The sequence below is a fragment of the Protopterus annectens genome, chromosome 7.part0 (genome assembly GCF_019279795.1).
Source record: "Protopterus annectens isolate FY-2018-M chromosome 7.part0, PAN1.0, whole genome shotgun sequence".
NCBI classification, from domain to species: Eukaryota; Metazoa; Chordata; order Ceratodontiformes; family Protopteridae; genus Protopterus; species Protopterus annectens.
In genome coordinates this window covers 1065757104-1065774602 of record NC_056739.1, presented here as the reverse complement: position 1 = coordinate 1065774602, position 17499 = coordinate 1065757104, and the positions used below count along the sequence as shown (strand labels likewise).

General features: G+C 39.2%; 1 protein-coding gene across 3 annotated transcripts in view; it reads right to left on the bottom strand.

Annotated features, from left to right (window-relative positions):
- Positions 1 to 17499, bottom strand: part of FBN1 (fibrillin 1) — a 4097759-nt gene that overhangs the window by 641194 nt on the left and 3439066 nt on the right. For all 3 annotated transcript variants that reach the window (XM_044077620.1, XM_044077621.1, XM_044077622.1), the window contains exons 55-56: positions 5675 to 5797; positions 2873 to 3004 (exon numbers count right to left, since the gene is read on the bottom strand). In XM_044077620.1, coding sequence (XP_043933555.1) covers positions 2873 to 3004; positions 5675 to 5797 — 255 coding nt within the window. The remainder of the gene's footprint in view (positions 1 to 2872; positions 3005 to 5674; positions 5798 to 17499) is intronic.

Below are 17499 nucleotides of genomic sequence, written 5' to 3'. Positions count from 1 at the left end.
GGTTTGAGTGTAAGTCTGGTAGCTGCAGCAGCTATTAAGAGAGGATGGCAGAGAATGGCAAAGAGTTCACCATCTAGGAAAGACAACTGGCTTGGTTCTGCCTCAGAAATGTTATCTGTGGGAAGGTATCAAAGTGTGACTCCACATATATGGACCAAGAAAGCATGAACCAAGTCAAGAAGTACACAGAGTTCAGCAAAGATGTGGGTGCAATGAAATTTGCATTTCTGCCAGGCTTATAGTAGTGTGTGGTGGGGTACTGTACCATGCTAGTCAGGCAGCAGAAGTTGAGGATGGGTGCATACAGAAAAAAAGTCTAAGCTGCCAGAGATGATGAGCACCATTACTTGCTTTTTTGTCTACATACACCAAGCCATGGGTAGTCATGACAGAGGAACGAATGGGTCAATGCAGAAGAAATGAGGGTAGGATGATCAATGTGTGGATAAACCAAAAAGGTTTCATTCCAATGTACTAACTTCTACATGAAGCATAAGCTATCGGTTAGTAACGTCAAAGTAATATATAAGTAAGAACAGGCAGCATACATTAGTGCAGAGGATGAAGCTATAAGCAATATTCTATTAATTTTCAACATTATACTACAAGGAATACGCATTATTACAATGGCATTTACACTTACAGATAGTAAGACATCTGTGCACATGGAAGCAGACATAATTAAAAAATCTGAGCAAACAAACAATATATAGAACAACAAACATTCAGCACATAAGATCATATTATGTTTGAGTTAATAGAACAGAAAAGCAATGATTTGGAAAACTTAGCTAAATGGAAATACCAAGTGTAGTTTTCTTGAGCGCTATTACAAAAGACTATGACAAACAATTACTATGGCCACATCTGCAACTCTACCCAAACAAGCAGACTTAAACAGTGATTAAAAGGTTGGACTATCAAAAGTGAAGGTACAGCTTGACTGAAAGAAAGATAATACTAGGCAATACCAGGATTACAAAACTTGGCATTCCAAAAATGTTCCCATCTGAAATCTCGACATTTGTTAGTAGATTTTTCCACATGGGTTTAGAGAGGGAGGGACTTAATTCCACATCAGAAAAAGGAAGTATCCAAATCCTCACTAAATTTTTCATAAACTCAAGTAGACTACAATTTTTGGACCTCTACTGCTTGCTTCTTGTGGGAGTGTCCCACTTCAGGAAATTATAAGATCTGAACAAGAGCATACATACCAGTATAAGCTAAGCACTCTAATCTTGCTACTAAATTCCTGCCATCTAAACTTGCAGAGTAGACCCCCCCTTAATCTTGCAGCACCAGCCATACCTGGAAAGCCACCTTGAAGGTTAACACAGAGGGTAGGATGCTGAAAATGCTCAGCCAAACAGCATCTTAGAAAGCACATGGCACTTTCAACTTTAACTTTCAGGCGTGGTAAAGCACTGGCATGCTACTCATACTGAAAGATTTTATAAACAAGAACCTCCAAATACTTAATGGGATCCTTAATTTCCAGGCAATAACCATCATCAGTCTGAATGGCAAACTACTGTCCAACAGTTCACTAACTTTTTGGATGTTACTAATAAACATTTAGCTTCATTTAGTTTGAATAATGTGAAAGTCAGAATTTTGACTGATTTCCGAGCTAATTTAATGTTACTTGCTAGTAGAAACAGCTATACTAGAAGATTTACATCCCTTCTAAGATACAGCTTGTTTGGTAGTCCAAACAATTTGTGCAGTAATGAAAATAAGGGTGCCCTATACAAAGTACTTAAGCCCTGACATGCAATTTGGGGCTGATGGTCTCTCACTGTCCAATAGAGGAAGGTTTTAAATGTATCCTTATAAACCTGAGAGAATATCATCAGTCATTATTGTTCTTGTAGGGAGATCGACATGATGAATACTACATAAGCAAAACACCCCTGTCTCACATGACCATTGTTAATATTCAACAGCCTACTGCCGGAATACGACAATGATTTCCATGAATGCAGCAATGGAAAAATTCTGTTAAATACTTATAATTTGCACTGCTCATTCTACAATACATATGAAGGAGGCAGATTCTGAATGCCAGTGTCCAAAGAACTGAAAAATTCTGCAGATATGATAACTCAAATTTACTCCAGCAATAGAACATGCTGACAATATTTACACTCAAGGCAATCTAAGGAGCAAATTCCCATAAACCTTTGAGCAGACAGAGATGTAGTAGTCAAAGCAAGATGTCAAATCAATGCTCAGTACAGCAAGGTCTGAAGAACAGACCAGATAGCACATTTGTGAAGAATTATTGACTTGAAGATGTTCTTAAAACTTGATAAACATTACCAATGAGGTCAACAGACGTTCTGAAGTCCTTTACTCATTCTAAAGCTCCAAGATTCTGACTAAGTTAAAGATCAATGACGGAATAAATGTATCCACTCCTGCGCAAGATGGGTGTGCTACTAGACCTCAGCCTTCTCTGGGTTCAGCTTTAGCCCACTGAAGGTTATACAGTTTCTCAGAGAAAACAGCAGAGTAGCATATAAGGGTCTCCATCACCATGAATACAGGGAGATACAAAGGTCTGTATAACAATGGAATAATATGTCATGGTTAGCAGTATTTAAAAGTAGCTGAAACACATAACATTGGAAGGATATGTCATGATTAGCAGTATGTATAAGCAGCTGTAATATCATTCATGGTGCAAGCTGTTGTAGCATTTTTAATCGGCTATTGCAAATCCCTTAAACAGATCTGCATGCTTTTGAGTTGACATCTGTGTCTGTCTTTTTCATTTAAAACATAAGGTATTATAACTAAGGTTGCTTTACTCAGCAAGGACATTAATTTTGTTTTAACTTTAAGCTTTCTGCCATGCTTCACTTACCTACACAGCTTTCACCATCTGCACTGCGCTGATATCCAAGAGGACAGATACACATGAATGTTCCAATAAGGTTCTTGCAGGTCATTCCTTTAGATTCACAGTCATGGATTCCTTCTTCACATTCATCTTGATCTGAAACCATTTGTATACAAAGATATAATTCATTAAAATAAGTGTCAATTTTACATATAATTTACTGAACAGGAATAAGTAAATTACAAAACAGTATTACAGAAAATTGTATAAAGCTTGTAACTACTGTGACAAAATCTAGAAAATGTTGCTAATAATTTCTTAGTAAAGATAAAAGATTCTTGTTCAAATCAAGATTAAATTTCTGTTTACACAGCAATGTATTTTCCACCATGCATTATAGAATATATTGCAGTTTCTAATTGAGGATATTATAACCCAACTTTCAGAGACGTGGATATTTTAAAATAAAGATGTGACTGTTCATGAAAGGAAAATAGGAATATTAGAAGCCTGAATTTTAAATTATAGATGATTGTTTTTTATTCACAAACAAGTAAATGAAACATTAATTTAAATTAAACTACATCAATATTCTATAATAAAAAAAGAGTAAAAACATGAAACCAAATTAAAAAAAAAAGATCATCCTGTTGATGCAGACACAAGGCATGTCTGTGAAGTTGATGACCTGGGTTCAAGACAGAATATGGGTAATCATATGTGTGACCTAAGAGGAAAAGTTAAGTACACCAGAAATGGTTCTTGTTTTCTGGTATAAAACAGAAAGATCCAGTTATTTGATATCCAGCAGAAACTGCAAGAACTAAAATTGTAAGCCCTTGTAAACTGAAAAGTCATCTTTTTTTTTCTTCTTTTTTGCAAGGCATTGCACTTCTCTGCCCCCTTTGTGGAAGCTTCACTCTCATACCCACTGGTTTTACATGTATCTTGCCTCTATTATCACTGCACCAGAAGGTAAAGGCAAAAAAAGACACTTTAAAAAGCTGAGTTTTGAAATTATGAAGACTTAAATTTAGTTTTGTACTTTTAAGGAGGAGCCCCATAAAAGAGTTTCACTGTTCGTACATGTGTAGTATCTTATTATATTAGTCTGTACTGTAAAGCTAGTGCACACAGCTTTAATGAAGATACACAGTTTTGACAAGGAAAGACAGTGACAGAACACAGACACTAGTTAAAATTTCCAAACAAATGTCTGAATAACTGCAACATGGGGCTATAGGAGGATAATTCTACTTCAGCATGTTTCTGAACCCTCCACCTGTATCCTACATGTCCTGCCACTCTCTATGCTAAGAAAAATCAAGACATAAACTATGATACAGAATCAGAATTGCCTAGACGTAGTAAAGCCTTGCTGAGTCTAATTATGGTGGCTGCCAAAAAAGCAATTAGTAGAAAACGGAAATCAAAGTCTAGACTAACTTTACTAGAAGTAGTGAATATCGTAACAGAGATAAAACAAATGGAACTGGGGTCTTTAGAAAAGGAAAGGAGCAAACTGCATAGGAAAAATGGGAATTGTGGGAACAATATATACAGAGAAGGAATGAGGTTTAAGAGGCAGGATTTGAATGAGACATATAATGCTTAACTGACAACGACTGGATAGATTATAAGTGATGTATAATGTTTGCAACTACAGCTGTTTCAGTGGTGTCTGTGATGTATAATTTTGCAACTAAAGTGGAGTCAATTTTGTTTGTTTTTCATTTATATAAATATAAGACTGCTAATTTCATACGTGATAATTTAATGAAGATGTTTATTGAAAAAAAAAAGAAAAATCAAGACATTCACTATGCAGACAGCCAAGTTTTTTTTTTTTTACTGTGAACCTCATTTTCTTCACATTGTATAGTCTCACAATGCCCAAGGGATAAACATGCAGTGGATTTTTCATTTGGCTCTATTAAACAGAATAACCCCTTAGAAGTCCCTCTTCTCCTGTAAGCAGGATGCTCCTATTAGGCCAACAGCTCTGTTGATATTAGTAATGGGAAAATAAATCCTGGGACACACTTCTTCATCCCCAGAAGCTATTGTAATACTTGTCATACAAACCACAATTAAAATAGCGCATGAAATAGCACAGTATTCTTAATACTGCATTTTTTCCAAGTATGCCATCAGGTACAAGCCCATTTATCACTGTGTCAGATGTAGGCATAGTACAGATACACTCTTTTCCCATGACTCTTACCATAAACTATCAATACAGCAGAACGGTGAACATCACCAAGAATAAAAAAAGTGCTAGTCACTGTTCACCAAAATATTCTACTCCAAATAATTTCTTTAATTTAGAAAGTATGGGTGTTTTTTAAATAGACTGGCTATCACAGAAACATTTCTAACTAGCCACACCTGGTCCAGTAAATGTCTCACGTGATTATTTATCAAGATGCAATGTTTTGATACTTAATTTGCCTTTCATATTTAAAATAAGCATCTATTAGGTAAGATGAAGGAAAATGTACCCTCATTTTAAGTGTTTTTTCCACTGAAGTCTCTAGTTTACAAAGCATCCTCTCACTAGAGTAAACCATTCACACTGATAAAAGACATTTACGAATCCCACAGTTTACTTTTATACATACAATCTTTAATAAGTATCTCTTCTAATATATTTTCTGTGTTACAATACTAAACAGCTTATTAATGGTCTTTGAATAAATAACATTTAGATAACTGTCATCATAATAATGGTGGAATGCTGCAACAACAATGATAATTTTTTTCAACAGTAGTCTCACTCAAAAATAAAATTAAGCTTTTTGAAGAATGTTAAGTTTTATTATTTACCTCGGCACATTCTTTTGTCCTCTCGAAGAACATATCCAGCAGGACACTTACATTCGTATGACCCAAAAGTGTTGACACAACGGAATGCACAAAGCAATGGGTTTTGTGCACACTCATTTATATCTAAGTTAGAAAAAAAGGATATAATTAGAAACAGTTTATTATATTCTTTTAATATCTATAACTATGCACAGATAAGCAACTAAGAAAATGGGTTTAAATTATACTATCACAGCTAGTCTTCTTTATTACAAGCAGTGAATCTAATAGCTATCATGAACTGACTTATTCTGTTTCTTGTTTACTTGGCAAGGGTTTCAAACCATCACTACCTATATTGACATAAAATCTGGCCTGTAATGTAGATACCTGTTTAGCAGAAGTTAAAGCTACCAGCAAGGCAGTCTACCAGATTTGAAATTTTAGAAGAGCTGACAACACGTTCAAAAGGAGGTTGAGCTAACTCTTCCAAAATTAAATTCAAATTCCAAGTTGGGGCCACCTTAGTTCTTGGTACTTTAATATGCACAACTCCCTTTAAGCAAAGGAAGATAAGGAAGGATACAGAGACAGACAAACTGAAATAGCCAACAGGTGAAGCTACATTTAAAAAAATAGCTGCAAGAAAGCCAGATGTAGTAATTCACGAAAAGAAGACAAAAGTAGTATTGATCATTGAAATTGCTACACCCAGTGACTACAGTGTCTTACATACAGAGAGACACAAAATCGTGAAAAGCCAAGATTTACAGGCAGAAACAAGGTCAGTGTGGAAGAAGGCTACCCAAACAGTTCTAATAGTAGTAGCAGCAAAAGGTCTTATAAAAAAGAATTTAAAATCATACTTAGATATGTTACCGATACATGTAACTCCATATGAATTGCAGGAGTCAGTTCTGGGCACGCTGCAGGTCCTGCAAAGTGCATGTCTGGCTAACTTCAAAGATTATAACAATACTAATTTCATGAACTTTAATCATGCTTTGACTAGGAATGGGGCCCACTGCTGTCATAGTATTAGAAACACAAAACACTTGGAGAAATGTAATCGAGTATAAGCAGTGTAAGGTGAGACATCGAGAGAGAGAGAGAGTGTGTGTCCCAGTAGTACTGACCAACTTTCAAAATCTCAGGACACCCCTCCCTCTCTCTTCCTGTGACAGGTGATTGACTGACCATATCCTGAGAGGGAAGCCTTTAAGTGTCACAGGAAGTGAGTATTCAGGCATTTTGATTTCCACAAAGAAAAAGAATGTACCTGAAGCCAGAATCATATACCAAGAGTAAATCTGTAGCTAATCACAATACCAGATTGAACCAATTTCAACAACAACCAAATCAAAGAGGTTGAAACCCTCCTCAGTGATGTACAGTGTGGAGGATGGCAGTGGCTGCTGCCAGTGATGCAGTGAGGCATTTGAACTAATGTTACAGGTATGCAACTGTACTGTGTTCATCATTTTCACTGCTTCAGTATCACTTTGGGTAGATTCCCAATGTTTACCCTATGTGGGAGATGGAAGAATAAAGATTCAGGAGCCCCTGGAGAATGGTCCTAGCAAAGTCTGCACTGGACCTTGAAAAGGAATCTAGTTTGTAGTGTTTAGTGAAAGTATGAAGAAAGGCCCAGAATACTACCTCTAGAATGCTTCTAGAGTCCACACCTTTCCAATATGCCAACAAAGAGGATAAGGCCCTGGTTGTGTGAGCCTTAACCTTACCAGTAAGAGATTCACCATGGTGGGATTAACAAAAAACAAAAGCAGAGGACACCCATCATGCAATAGTTTGCTTAAAGATAGGCTGATCTTTCTTAACCCCAATATAGACTATAAACAGCAGTTCAGCATTCCTAAAGGGCTTTGTTCTGTCAAGGTGGTACATGAGCTGCCTGTGCACATCTGAGGGATGTAGAATCTTTTCTCCCTTGTTTTCTGGGTCAGGATACAACAATGGTAGATTGATGGCTTTATTCAAGGTGAATTCAGAAAAAAAGTTTAGGCATGAATAATGGATTAGTGCTTATCCCAACCCTGTCTTTGTGAAAAATCAGATAGGGATGGACCACTTGCAGCTCAGAGACATGCCTTGCAGATGTCAGAGAAATAAGAAAAATAGTCTTTCAAGTAATGAACTGTAAATCAGCCTGAGAGGCAGGTTCAGCTGGACATAATGTAAAATTTTCAAGTACAAAGTTCATATAGGGAGGAAGAGTTTGCTATTGAGGAGGTCTCACGTGTAATACTCCTTTCATAAACTGATTACAAAAAGAGACCCATCTATGGGCAGACAGCATGAGATGGCCACAAGTTGCACTTTGATAGAAGTGTATGACAAACCATCTCTAAGTGGCTCATACAAATATTTCAAAACAGAGGAGGCAAAACCTTTATACGACCTATGTTACTGGCTAGGCACAGCTCATCTGTTGCACATACTTATGTAACAATGCCTAAAAGGTATCAAAACAGAATCAGCCAGGCAGGTTGCAATTTCTCTAAGTTGGGGTGTACAATTCACCCCTGATGCTATGTAAGGAAATCTAGTCTGTGAGGTAGCTTGTGGCAGTTGCTCTTACCCAATTCCAATGAAAGGGAGAACCAAATCTGCCTGGGCCAAAATGGAGGTTACCACAATGACCTACTGTAATTCTTTCTGAATCTTTAGAAGTACCTTGGGAATCATTGGAATGGGTGAAAATGCATACAGGAACATTTCCAGCCAAGGGAATCATACAGCATCTGCCTTCCAAGCACAGCTGCAAGGATGTCAATAAAATAATTTTTTAAGTTATTTATTTTGAAAGGAAGTGAAAAGATCTACTTGAGGTGTCCCCCACATCTGGATCAAGTCCTGGAAGATCTCTACATGAAGCTTCCACTCATGAGGGTCTGTCCAGGATCTGCTTACTCTGTGTTTTTCTCTGCTGAAATATATGAGGCCTGAAGAGTCAAACAATACTGTAAAGCCAGCTTCCAGACCATCACTGCCAACCAGCAAAGACGGCATGATATTGTACCCCCTTGTTTGTTCAGGTACCAAAAGAGGAGGACCTGGAGTCTATAAGTAGGAAATAACTTTTAAGGCATGAATCTCTGCCAACATCTCCTTTATGTTTATGTGCTTTGGCTTGTCCTGAGTATCCCACAAGCCTTGGACTTGAACTCCCATGGACACCGCTCCCCATGCAAAATCAGAAGAGTCAGTTTGGACAGATCAGACTGGGGTCCGAGCAGACAAAAGGAGTCCTGGATTCAGAAACTATTGATCCCCCTCCACTGTAGTTTCTGTTTCACATATCTCTATTCCACTACCTGGAAATCCAAGGGATGAAGGTGCTGGGTCCTACATTAAGTACCATTGAAACTTTTCTCATGTGTACTCTGGATTGTGGTATCATAAGGATCACTGATGTCATGTGGCCTAGAATTCTGAGAAATTCTCTTGCTGAGGCCATGTCTAGAAGAGAGAAATCCAAGAAAATGCCTTGATAAGTCAGAATTTGGTCTTTTGGCAGGAATAACATCCTTTTTCTGTGTCTATCCAACACCCAAAGAAAAAATTTGTTAAGAGAATGTAAAGAACTTTTGAAGATTTCATTTGAAGCCCAGGAGGGAACGGAGGAATGCAACCTTTTCTATGGATTCCACACATCTGAATACAGAATTTGCAAAAATCATCAAACTGTATGAACAAGGAAAATGTGGATGCCTATGGTTCTGCAATTGGTAACCACTGGAGCCAGGCACTTTGTAAATACTCAAAATGTAGCAGATAGACCAAAGGATAATGCAGAAAACAGATCATATAAGGTAGACACAGCAAATCCCAAAAATGTCCTGAAGTTCAGAGCAATAGGAATATGATGATATGCATTCTTCTGATCTAGACTCCTCATGAAACAGTGGTCTGGAAGCAGGGCTAGGACTGACTGCAATATAAGCATTTTGAATTTCAGAACTTTTATAAAGGTGTTTAGGAAGGAAAAATAAAGGACAAGTCTCCAGAAGTGCTCCTTGTTGGTACCAAAAAGATTCAGAAGTAAAATCCTTTGCCTTTCTGTATCACAGGCACTGTGATGGAGCCCTGGAAGAAACAGCTCTGTCTTGCTTGGTGTGTGTGTGTGTTTGTGTGGGGGTCCCCTGAAAGGGTGTGGATTTTCTATCCACTTCAAAGTGCAGACTCACTTAATTATTCTCAATCCCATTTGTCTGAGACTATTGGAAGCTAGGCTCCAGGGTTGTGAGAGAGAGCCTGGGGGAAGGAAGAAGAGAACAAAGGGTGTTGGGGGTGGTCTGTGATTTGGCATAATCATTAATTTGTGGAGCTGATCCTTTTCCGGAATGGAACCCTTCTTGTTTGATTTGGAAGAATTATCCTCCTGCCACTTCCTTTTAGATTCTTTACTTTTGTTTGGCTGGGTTTTTTGTTTGTTTTGCCCTTGAAGGAAAGCACCTCACTTGGGCAGAATTTAGGCCCAAGAAAAATCCTACATACCCCATTCATTAATTTGCCAGTATCATCCCACTGTTTGATAGTCTGTGTAACAGAGGGCCCAAACATCAATTCAAAATTTCAGCTTTTAACTCATCAGACAAATTCTGATTACATAAACAACCATACAGTCTAAAAACAACATAAGCAGCATTTCTCGAGACAATATCTGCAAATTCAAGCACATCTCTCAAAGCATGTTTCAAAACTCAAGTTAAATTAGAAACAATTTAATTCATATAATACTTTTGCTCTGCAGGTAAGGATGCAGGAAAATCATCCAAAATGAAGGCACATAAGTTTCCACCTATAGCCTTGATAATTTAACATTGTAAAGGTTGAATTATTAGAAAGATATATCCCTTTGTCATGAAAATTAACTATTTTCTCTCTTTATCGGGTGTTTTGGATTAGAAAAAGCCAAGGACTTTTTATGTGAACAGGCAGTTGGGGAGACAAATGAAAAAACAGACCTGTCATGTCAGAGGAAATCTTATATTTTATATGAGCCTTTTAGGGATTGCTTGAATAGATACTGGTTTCCTACAGGCAGCTTTATAAACATCTTCTAAGGCCAGGTAGAGAGGTGGGAATAGGCACAGAACTGGGCATTTCATTCTCTGTAAGGTCATATACCCTACCTAGTTCTGGGGTAGTTCCTGAATGCTCCCAAGCAAAACACATCACTAAATCAAGCAATCATGTGAGGAAAAGAAAACACTTGATGTGATGTTGTCCTATCTCTCCTTCATTCTTAGCAGGTTGGGTTCGGAACCGATCCTCGGTTCTGACTTGGCCTTATACAAAAGCTCGAGGTCTTCCACTAGCTTGTGGCTAATACCCTATCTCATCATGCACTAGAAGAGCTCCCCAGATCTCGTTTGCCACTAAACAAGATTAGGTGCTCTTCCTACTGTCCCTGGCTAAGTAGATTTTTTCCTCTTCATATTTTGGAAAAATAGTTAGCTGTTTCTAACCGTTTTATTCTACTTAATATTTACTAAGTGAATTTTGTGTGCTTCTGTTTTTTTCTTCTGAGTTGTTATTGGCCGTTGTTTTTCCTGTAAGGCCTTTCTTCCCCTATAAGTCTGTTTTAGTTCGAGGGCTTTCCTTCCCTTTTTCTATTTTCCTCCTTTAACTATATAGGCTAGTTTGTTTAAATTCGAGAGCTGCCTTAGCACTTAAAACTTAGAGGGCTTTTCCATTTACTTCCTTTAATTCCTCAAGGCTAGCTTGTTTAAGTTAGAGAGCTGCCTTTGCCCGTTTAAATGAGAGGGCCTTTCCCTTTCTGTTTTTGATGTGATCAAAAGTAGCAGTGGTAGAATATATATACATATATATATATATATATATATATATATATATATCTATATATATCTATATATATATATATATATATATATATATATATATATATATATATATATATATATATATATATATATATCCATACATACATACACATACATACATATACACACACACACACACACACACACACACACACACACACACACACACACACACACACACACACACACACACACACACACACACACACACACACACACACACACACACACGCACACTGGATATAAAAGTGTACATACCCCTGTTAAAATGCCAGGTTTTTGTTATTTTGTATATACAAAAATGAGATCACAATAAATCATTTCAAAACTTTTCCTACCTTTATTGCCTTTAATGTGACCTATAACCTGTACAATTCAACTGAAAAACAAACAAATCTGTTAGGGGAAAAATATATAATAAAAATAAAAAATGTACAATAAGCTGGTTGCATAAGTGTGCACACCCTTAAACTAATACTTTGTTGAAGCAGCTTTTGATTTAATTACAGCATTCAGTCTTCTTGGGTGGGAGTCTATCAGCATGGCACATCTTGACTTGGCAATATTTGCCCACTCTTCCTTGTAAAAGCACTCCAAATCTGTCAGATTGTGAGGGCATCTCTTGTGTACAGCCCTCTTCGGGTCACCCTACAGATTTTCTATTAGATTTCGGTCTGGGCTCTGGCTGGGCCATTCCAAAACTTTAATTTTCTTCTGGTGAAGCCATTCTTTTGCTGATTTGGATGTATGTTTAGAGTCACTGTCGTGTTGAAAGCTGAAATTCCTCTTCATCTTCAGCTTTCTAGCAGACGCCAGAATGTTCTGGCCCAAAGGTGACTGGTATTTGGAACTGTTCATAATTCCCTCCACCATGACTAAAGTCCCAGTTCCAACTGAAGAAAAGCAACCCAAAAGCATGATACTGCCACCACTATGTTTCACCACGGGGATGGTGTTCTTTTGGTGATGAGAAGTGTTGTTTTTGTGCCAAACGTACCTACTGGAATTGTCACCAAAAACTTCAACCTTGGTCTTATCAGACCACAACACATTTTCTCCACATGCTTTTGGGAAACGTGATGTATTGTTTTGCATGTTTTTCTGTGTAAGAAAAGGCTTCCTTCCCCATAGTCCAGACATATGGAGAATACGGGAGATTGTTGTCACATAGGAAATTCACCCCGTGGATCACGTCAGTCGCCCTGCTAGACAGGGGTCCAGGGAAGTAAATACTGTGGGAAGAAATACCTATGGAATTGTTATGGCTAGGCTTGTATAGGCCCTAGGGCCGATAGCCTAGTACCAACCTATGAACCTATGTAGTACACAACCAGTACTTGCCAGAAATTCCTGCAGCTCCTTTGGTAGATCTCTTGGCAACCTCCCTGACCAGTTTTTGTCTTGTCTTTTCATCAGTTTTGGAGGGATGACCAGTTCTTTGCAACGTCACTGTTGTCCCATACTTTTTCCACTTTTTGATGACTGTCTTCACTGTGTTCCATGGTATATCCAATGCTGTGGAAACTTTTTTGTACCCTTCTCCTGACTGATACCTTTCAACAATGAGATCTCTTTGATGCTTTGTAAGCTCTCTGTGACTAGGACAGCTGAACTTTATTTGGGATTAAACAGAGTCTCTTTAACTGATGGCAGGTGTGTACCCAAGAAGACTGAATGCTGTAATTAAATCAAAAGGTGCTTCAACAAAGTATTAGTTTAAGGGTGTGCACTCTTATGCAACCAGCTTATTGTATGTTTTTTTATTTTTTTAATTTTTTCCCCTAACAGATTTGTTTGTTTTTCAAGTGAATTGCACAGATTATACGTCACATTAAAGGTGGGAAAAGTTTTGAAATTATTTATTGTGGTCTCATTTTTTATATCATAAAAACCTGGGATTTTAACAGGGGTGTGTACACTTTTTATATTCACTGTATATATAGTTATATTTTTCTATAGTTTGGTATCTGCTTTCCTGTTGTTGTTGCTGATTAGTATAATGTCTTCAAAGGATTCTAAGGAAACTAAACCCTCTGGGTTTAAAAAATGTGTCAAGTGTAGTCAAAAAATATCTATTACTGACAGACATACCATTTGTGTGTACTGTCTTGGAGCAGTTCACCTCCAAGAGTCCTATGTCATCTGTCTCTCTTTTAGCCATAAGGTGTTATTAGATATAAAAAAACAAACTCATACTGAGAGGCTTGTTGAAGACCCCTTCTTCTGAAGCAACCAAAGAAGGTCAGGGTTCTTCAAAGTCAGGCCAATCCCCTTCTTCAAAGTCGGACAAGTCGGAGAAAAGGTCTTCATCTTCAAGTGCTCAGTCAGAGCCATCTAAAAAATTACCAAAAGTTTCATCTTCAGACTCGAAGGCTGTCAGGCCTGAGAAGCCTTCTACCTCGGCTTCTTCAATTTCAGTGCCATTGGAATTTCATTTGCAGAGCTGGTCCCCTGAATTGGAACTGGTATCTCCCACTCTAAGGTCTCCATTGTTGCAGTCCTCCAAATCTTCTGCTCCTTCCACTCGATCTTCCAGGAGCCTGTCCGATGACAATGTGGATTGTGTAGTGCAGATGCTGTTAAGGACACTAGCGCTCCCCAAACAGATGACTGATCAAATCCATAGGGCTTCAGATATGATGAACCTACCCTTTCACCATTGATTCCTCCTCCGATCCGATCTCAGACCTTAGAGCCAGAATGTCCAGAACTGATTGCAGTGGAACCTTCAGAACTGAGACCGATCACAGGATCTTTGGATCTGACTATTGCTCCAATGTCCTCGGTTCCATCCGACCTTGAAAAGCCTAGAAGCCAATGCTCTTCAATTAGGTCTGGGGAGGAGAGTCGTATCAGGCAGTTGTCGGATCCGAACTTGCCTCTTGGGGCATTGGCTTGGATGAGCTCGCCTCCTACCTCAGCCTTGAAGCCGACCCCTTTTGGTTCTGGGGATCCCCTCTGGTTCTTCAGAACTGAGAATTTCCTCAGACCAGGGGAAGGGGGCTTTTGAGGTGATGAGGAGAGTGCTGTCTCCACAGAAAGGTCCACTCTCGGGTCGGGACATTCTTCCCACAAAGGCACCAGTTTCTGTCTTGGTACCACTACATCCACAGAGACACAGAGACTCTATGCCTCAGGATGCCCCATTGGGTGACCCCCCTCTCTTCCGAAACCTATCCAGAATATCTTTCTGAGGAAGTCCCTCGGAAGAGGCAATGTAAGAGGAAGCATTTAGACTTCCCAGAGGTGTCCATCATATTGGATACAGACCTTGATGATTCAGAAGGGTCCCCACGGTCACCTTCTGAGGAACTCTCCTTTGCGGACATCCTGGAAATATTAAACAGAGAGATGCCTGGAAGTCCATCAACACTTCTGTGGAGGAGTCTGTATACGTGAAGGCCTTTGGGACTCGCTCTTCCACCACTTGGTTGTCTCCGCCTTTCGACAAACTAATAGACCTAGTTTGTCGAAAGGCGTGGGAGTTTCCAGATTCAGCAGAACCTGTTCCTTGGAGGCCAAACAAATTCATCATATCACCAACAGACAAAAATTTTCTAACCAAAGGAGTCCCAGTAGATTATGGTGGTGGCAGCAGCCACCAAAATGGAACTCTCAGAGATGTCGTCTTCTGTCCATTCACTGAACAAAGAGTCTCGTACGATGGACAGATCTGGAAAGCACACCTTTTCTTCAGCTACTTTTGTGCTTAGATCGCTGAATTATACGACTCACTTTACTAGACTTCAGAGACATCTCCTGAAAGAGCTAGGAAATACCCTCCAAGGTTCAGCAGCTGAAGGGGTATCAGAGAAGGTGTCCTCTCAGCTCTCCACCTTAAACTCAGTGGTCAACTCCTCCATGAGGCTTATTTCTTATGCAGCAGATAGAGCAAGCAGAGCAGGAGGTTCAGGAATTTCCCTAAACAGACATTCCTGGATGCGCTTGTGTGACTTTGTGCAGCCCTTTAAATCTTCTTTTGTGAATGCACCTTTTGATGGCTCATCATTGTTAGGGCCAAAAGTTAAAGACACACTAAGCAGGTGTTAACAAGAAGGAAAGACTCTCTCTGCCATACCAGTCCATTTTTCCCTACCTACTAGACGTTATGCAAAGGGTCAAAAAGGAGGACAAATTTGGTTTCAAAAATCCCAGAGAGCTTTCCAGGACACACGTGGTGATTCTTCCCCCAGGGGTAGAGGGGGAAGTAATAATGGAAGACACTGACCACACAGCAGAGGGGGTTCACAAAATCATGGCGACGGGTATCATTCCTTGGTAAGCCTTTTCAGAACTCCTGAAAGGAGGACCACCTGTCCATCTCTGGAAGCAGTCGGGGGCCACTTATCTTTGTACCCAGAATCCTGGCTAAAAATAACAAAAGACAAGTGGGTACAAAGCATCGTATACAGAGGTTACTCCATACTCTTTGCTTTCCCTGTCCCAAACATAAAAAAACATCCCAGATGTTCCACCCAGTCAAAGGGAATAGGCAGCTAGAAATACAAAAGTTGCTAGACAAAACAGTCATCCAAACAGTCCCCGCAGACCAAATAGGATCCAGAACTTACTTAAGGTTCTTTTTAGTTCCAAAGAAAACATGGGACCGGAGACCCATCCTGGATCTCAGCAAGTTGTTAAACAAATCCATTAAGAAAATCAAAGTTCTGGATGGTAACACTGCAGTCAATACTCCCTTTTCTGGGACAAGATGATTGGATGTGCTCTACAGATCTCCAGGATGAGTACTTCCACATAAAAACGGACAGGTGATCCAGGAGTCATTTGCACTTTCGGCTGGGAGCCAGTCACTACCAGTTTCAAGCTCTTCCCTTTGGCCTCACTACAACCCCCAGAGTGTTCACCAAGTGTATGGCAGTAGTCGCAGCTCACTTGAGACGCCTAGGATTCTGAGGCTTCCATACCTAGACGACTGGCTCCTAACTGCCACCACCGAGCATCTACTATCGAAAGCAACAGACACCAGCTTTCATTATTGCTCCCACCTAGGAATTACAATAAACTACGAAAAATCTGCCTTGTTGCCATCTCAGTGTATTGTTTTTATAGGAGCAGATCTAGATACAACAAAAATAATGGCCAAACTTCCTTCCAAAAGGGTTCAAGTCTTACAACGTCAGGTCTTAAAACTAGGTCTATATCAGTTCAATGAAACAGCACATCATGGAATACAACAACTTCAAACTTCTAACCACGAAATCTAAAAACATAGAAAGCTCAGAACAGAGAATTTTTTTCCCTGGAAAAAAATTCACTGTTCCGAGAAGCACACACGCAACATAAGCACACCAAAAAAACAGCAATCCACACGCATACATTTAAAATCCTACATCTAACCCTACACTAAACTGTACATACAGTACTATCTATCCAATATCCTTAACCCAAACCCTAACCCTAAGGTCCGTCACTATTGCACACTCACTTCACCTATGCCCTAACCCTAACTCACATACCCCGCCCTAACCCTAAAGTCTATCACTATCACACACTCTCCTCACCCGCGCAATAACCCTAACTCACATACCCCGCCCTAACCCTAATGTCCACACAATTGTACACTTACCTGAACCCAACCCGTAACTTTCCACCACAGTGCTGAAAATAGTGAAGCCACAGAAAAGGACAGGCAAATTCTTTCCCTAGGAAAAAAATTTGGTTATCTGCAGCTTCGCTATTTTCAGCATTCACTGTTTTCAGGGTGATATTAGACCATTCAAAGTATTAATACTTCGATGATCTAATATAGACCCTTAAAACCTACTTTCCAAGAGAAAAGTACAAGAAAGAACAGTCTTGAAAGTCTTGGGAACCATGGCAGCAGCACTAACCCTGATTCCATTAGTACATATGCACATGAGAATTCTACAGTGGTTACGTACACTCAGTGGTCCATGCAGGAACTACCCATGTCCCACCAAATTTTATTATTGGAATCTTGCAAGAAAGACCTTCATT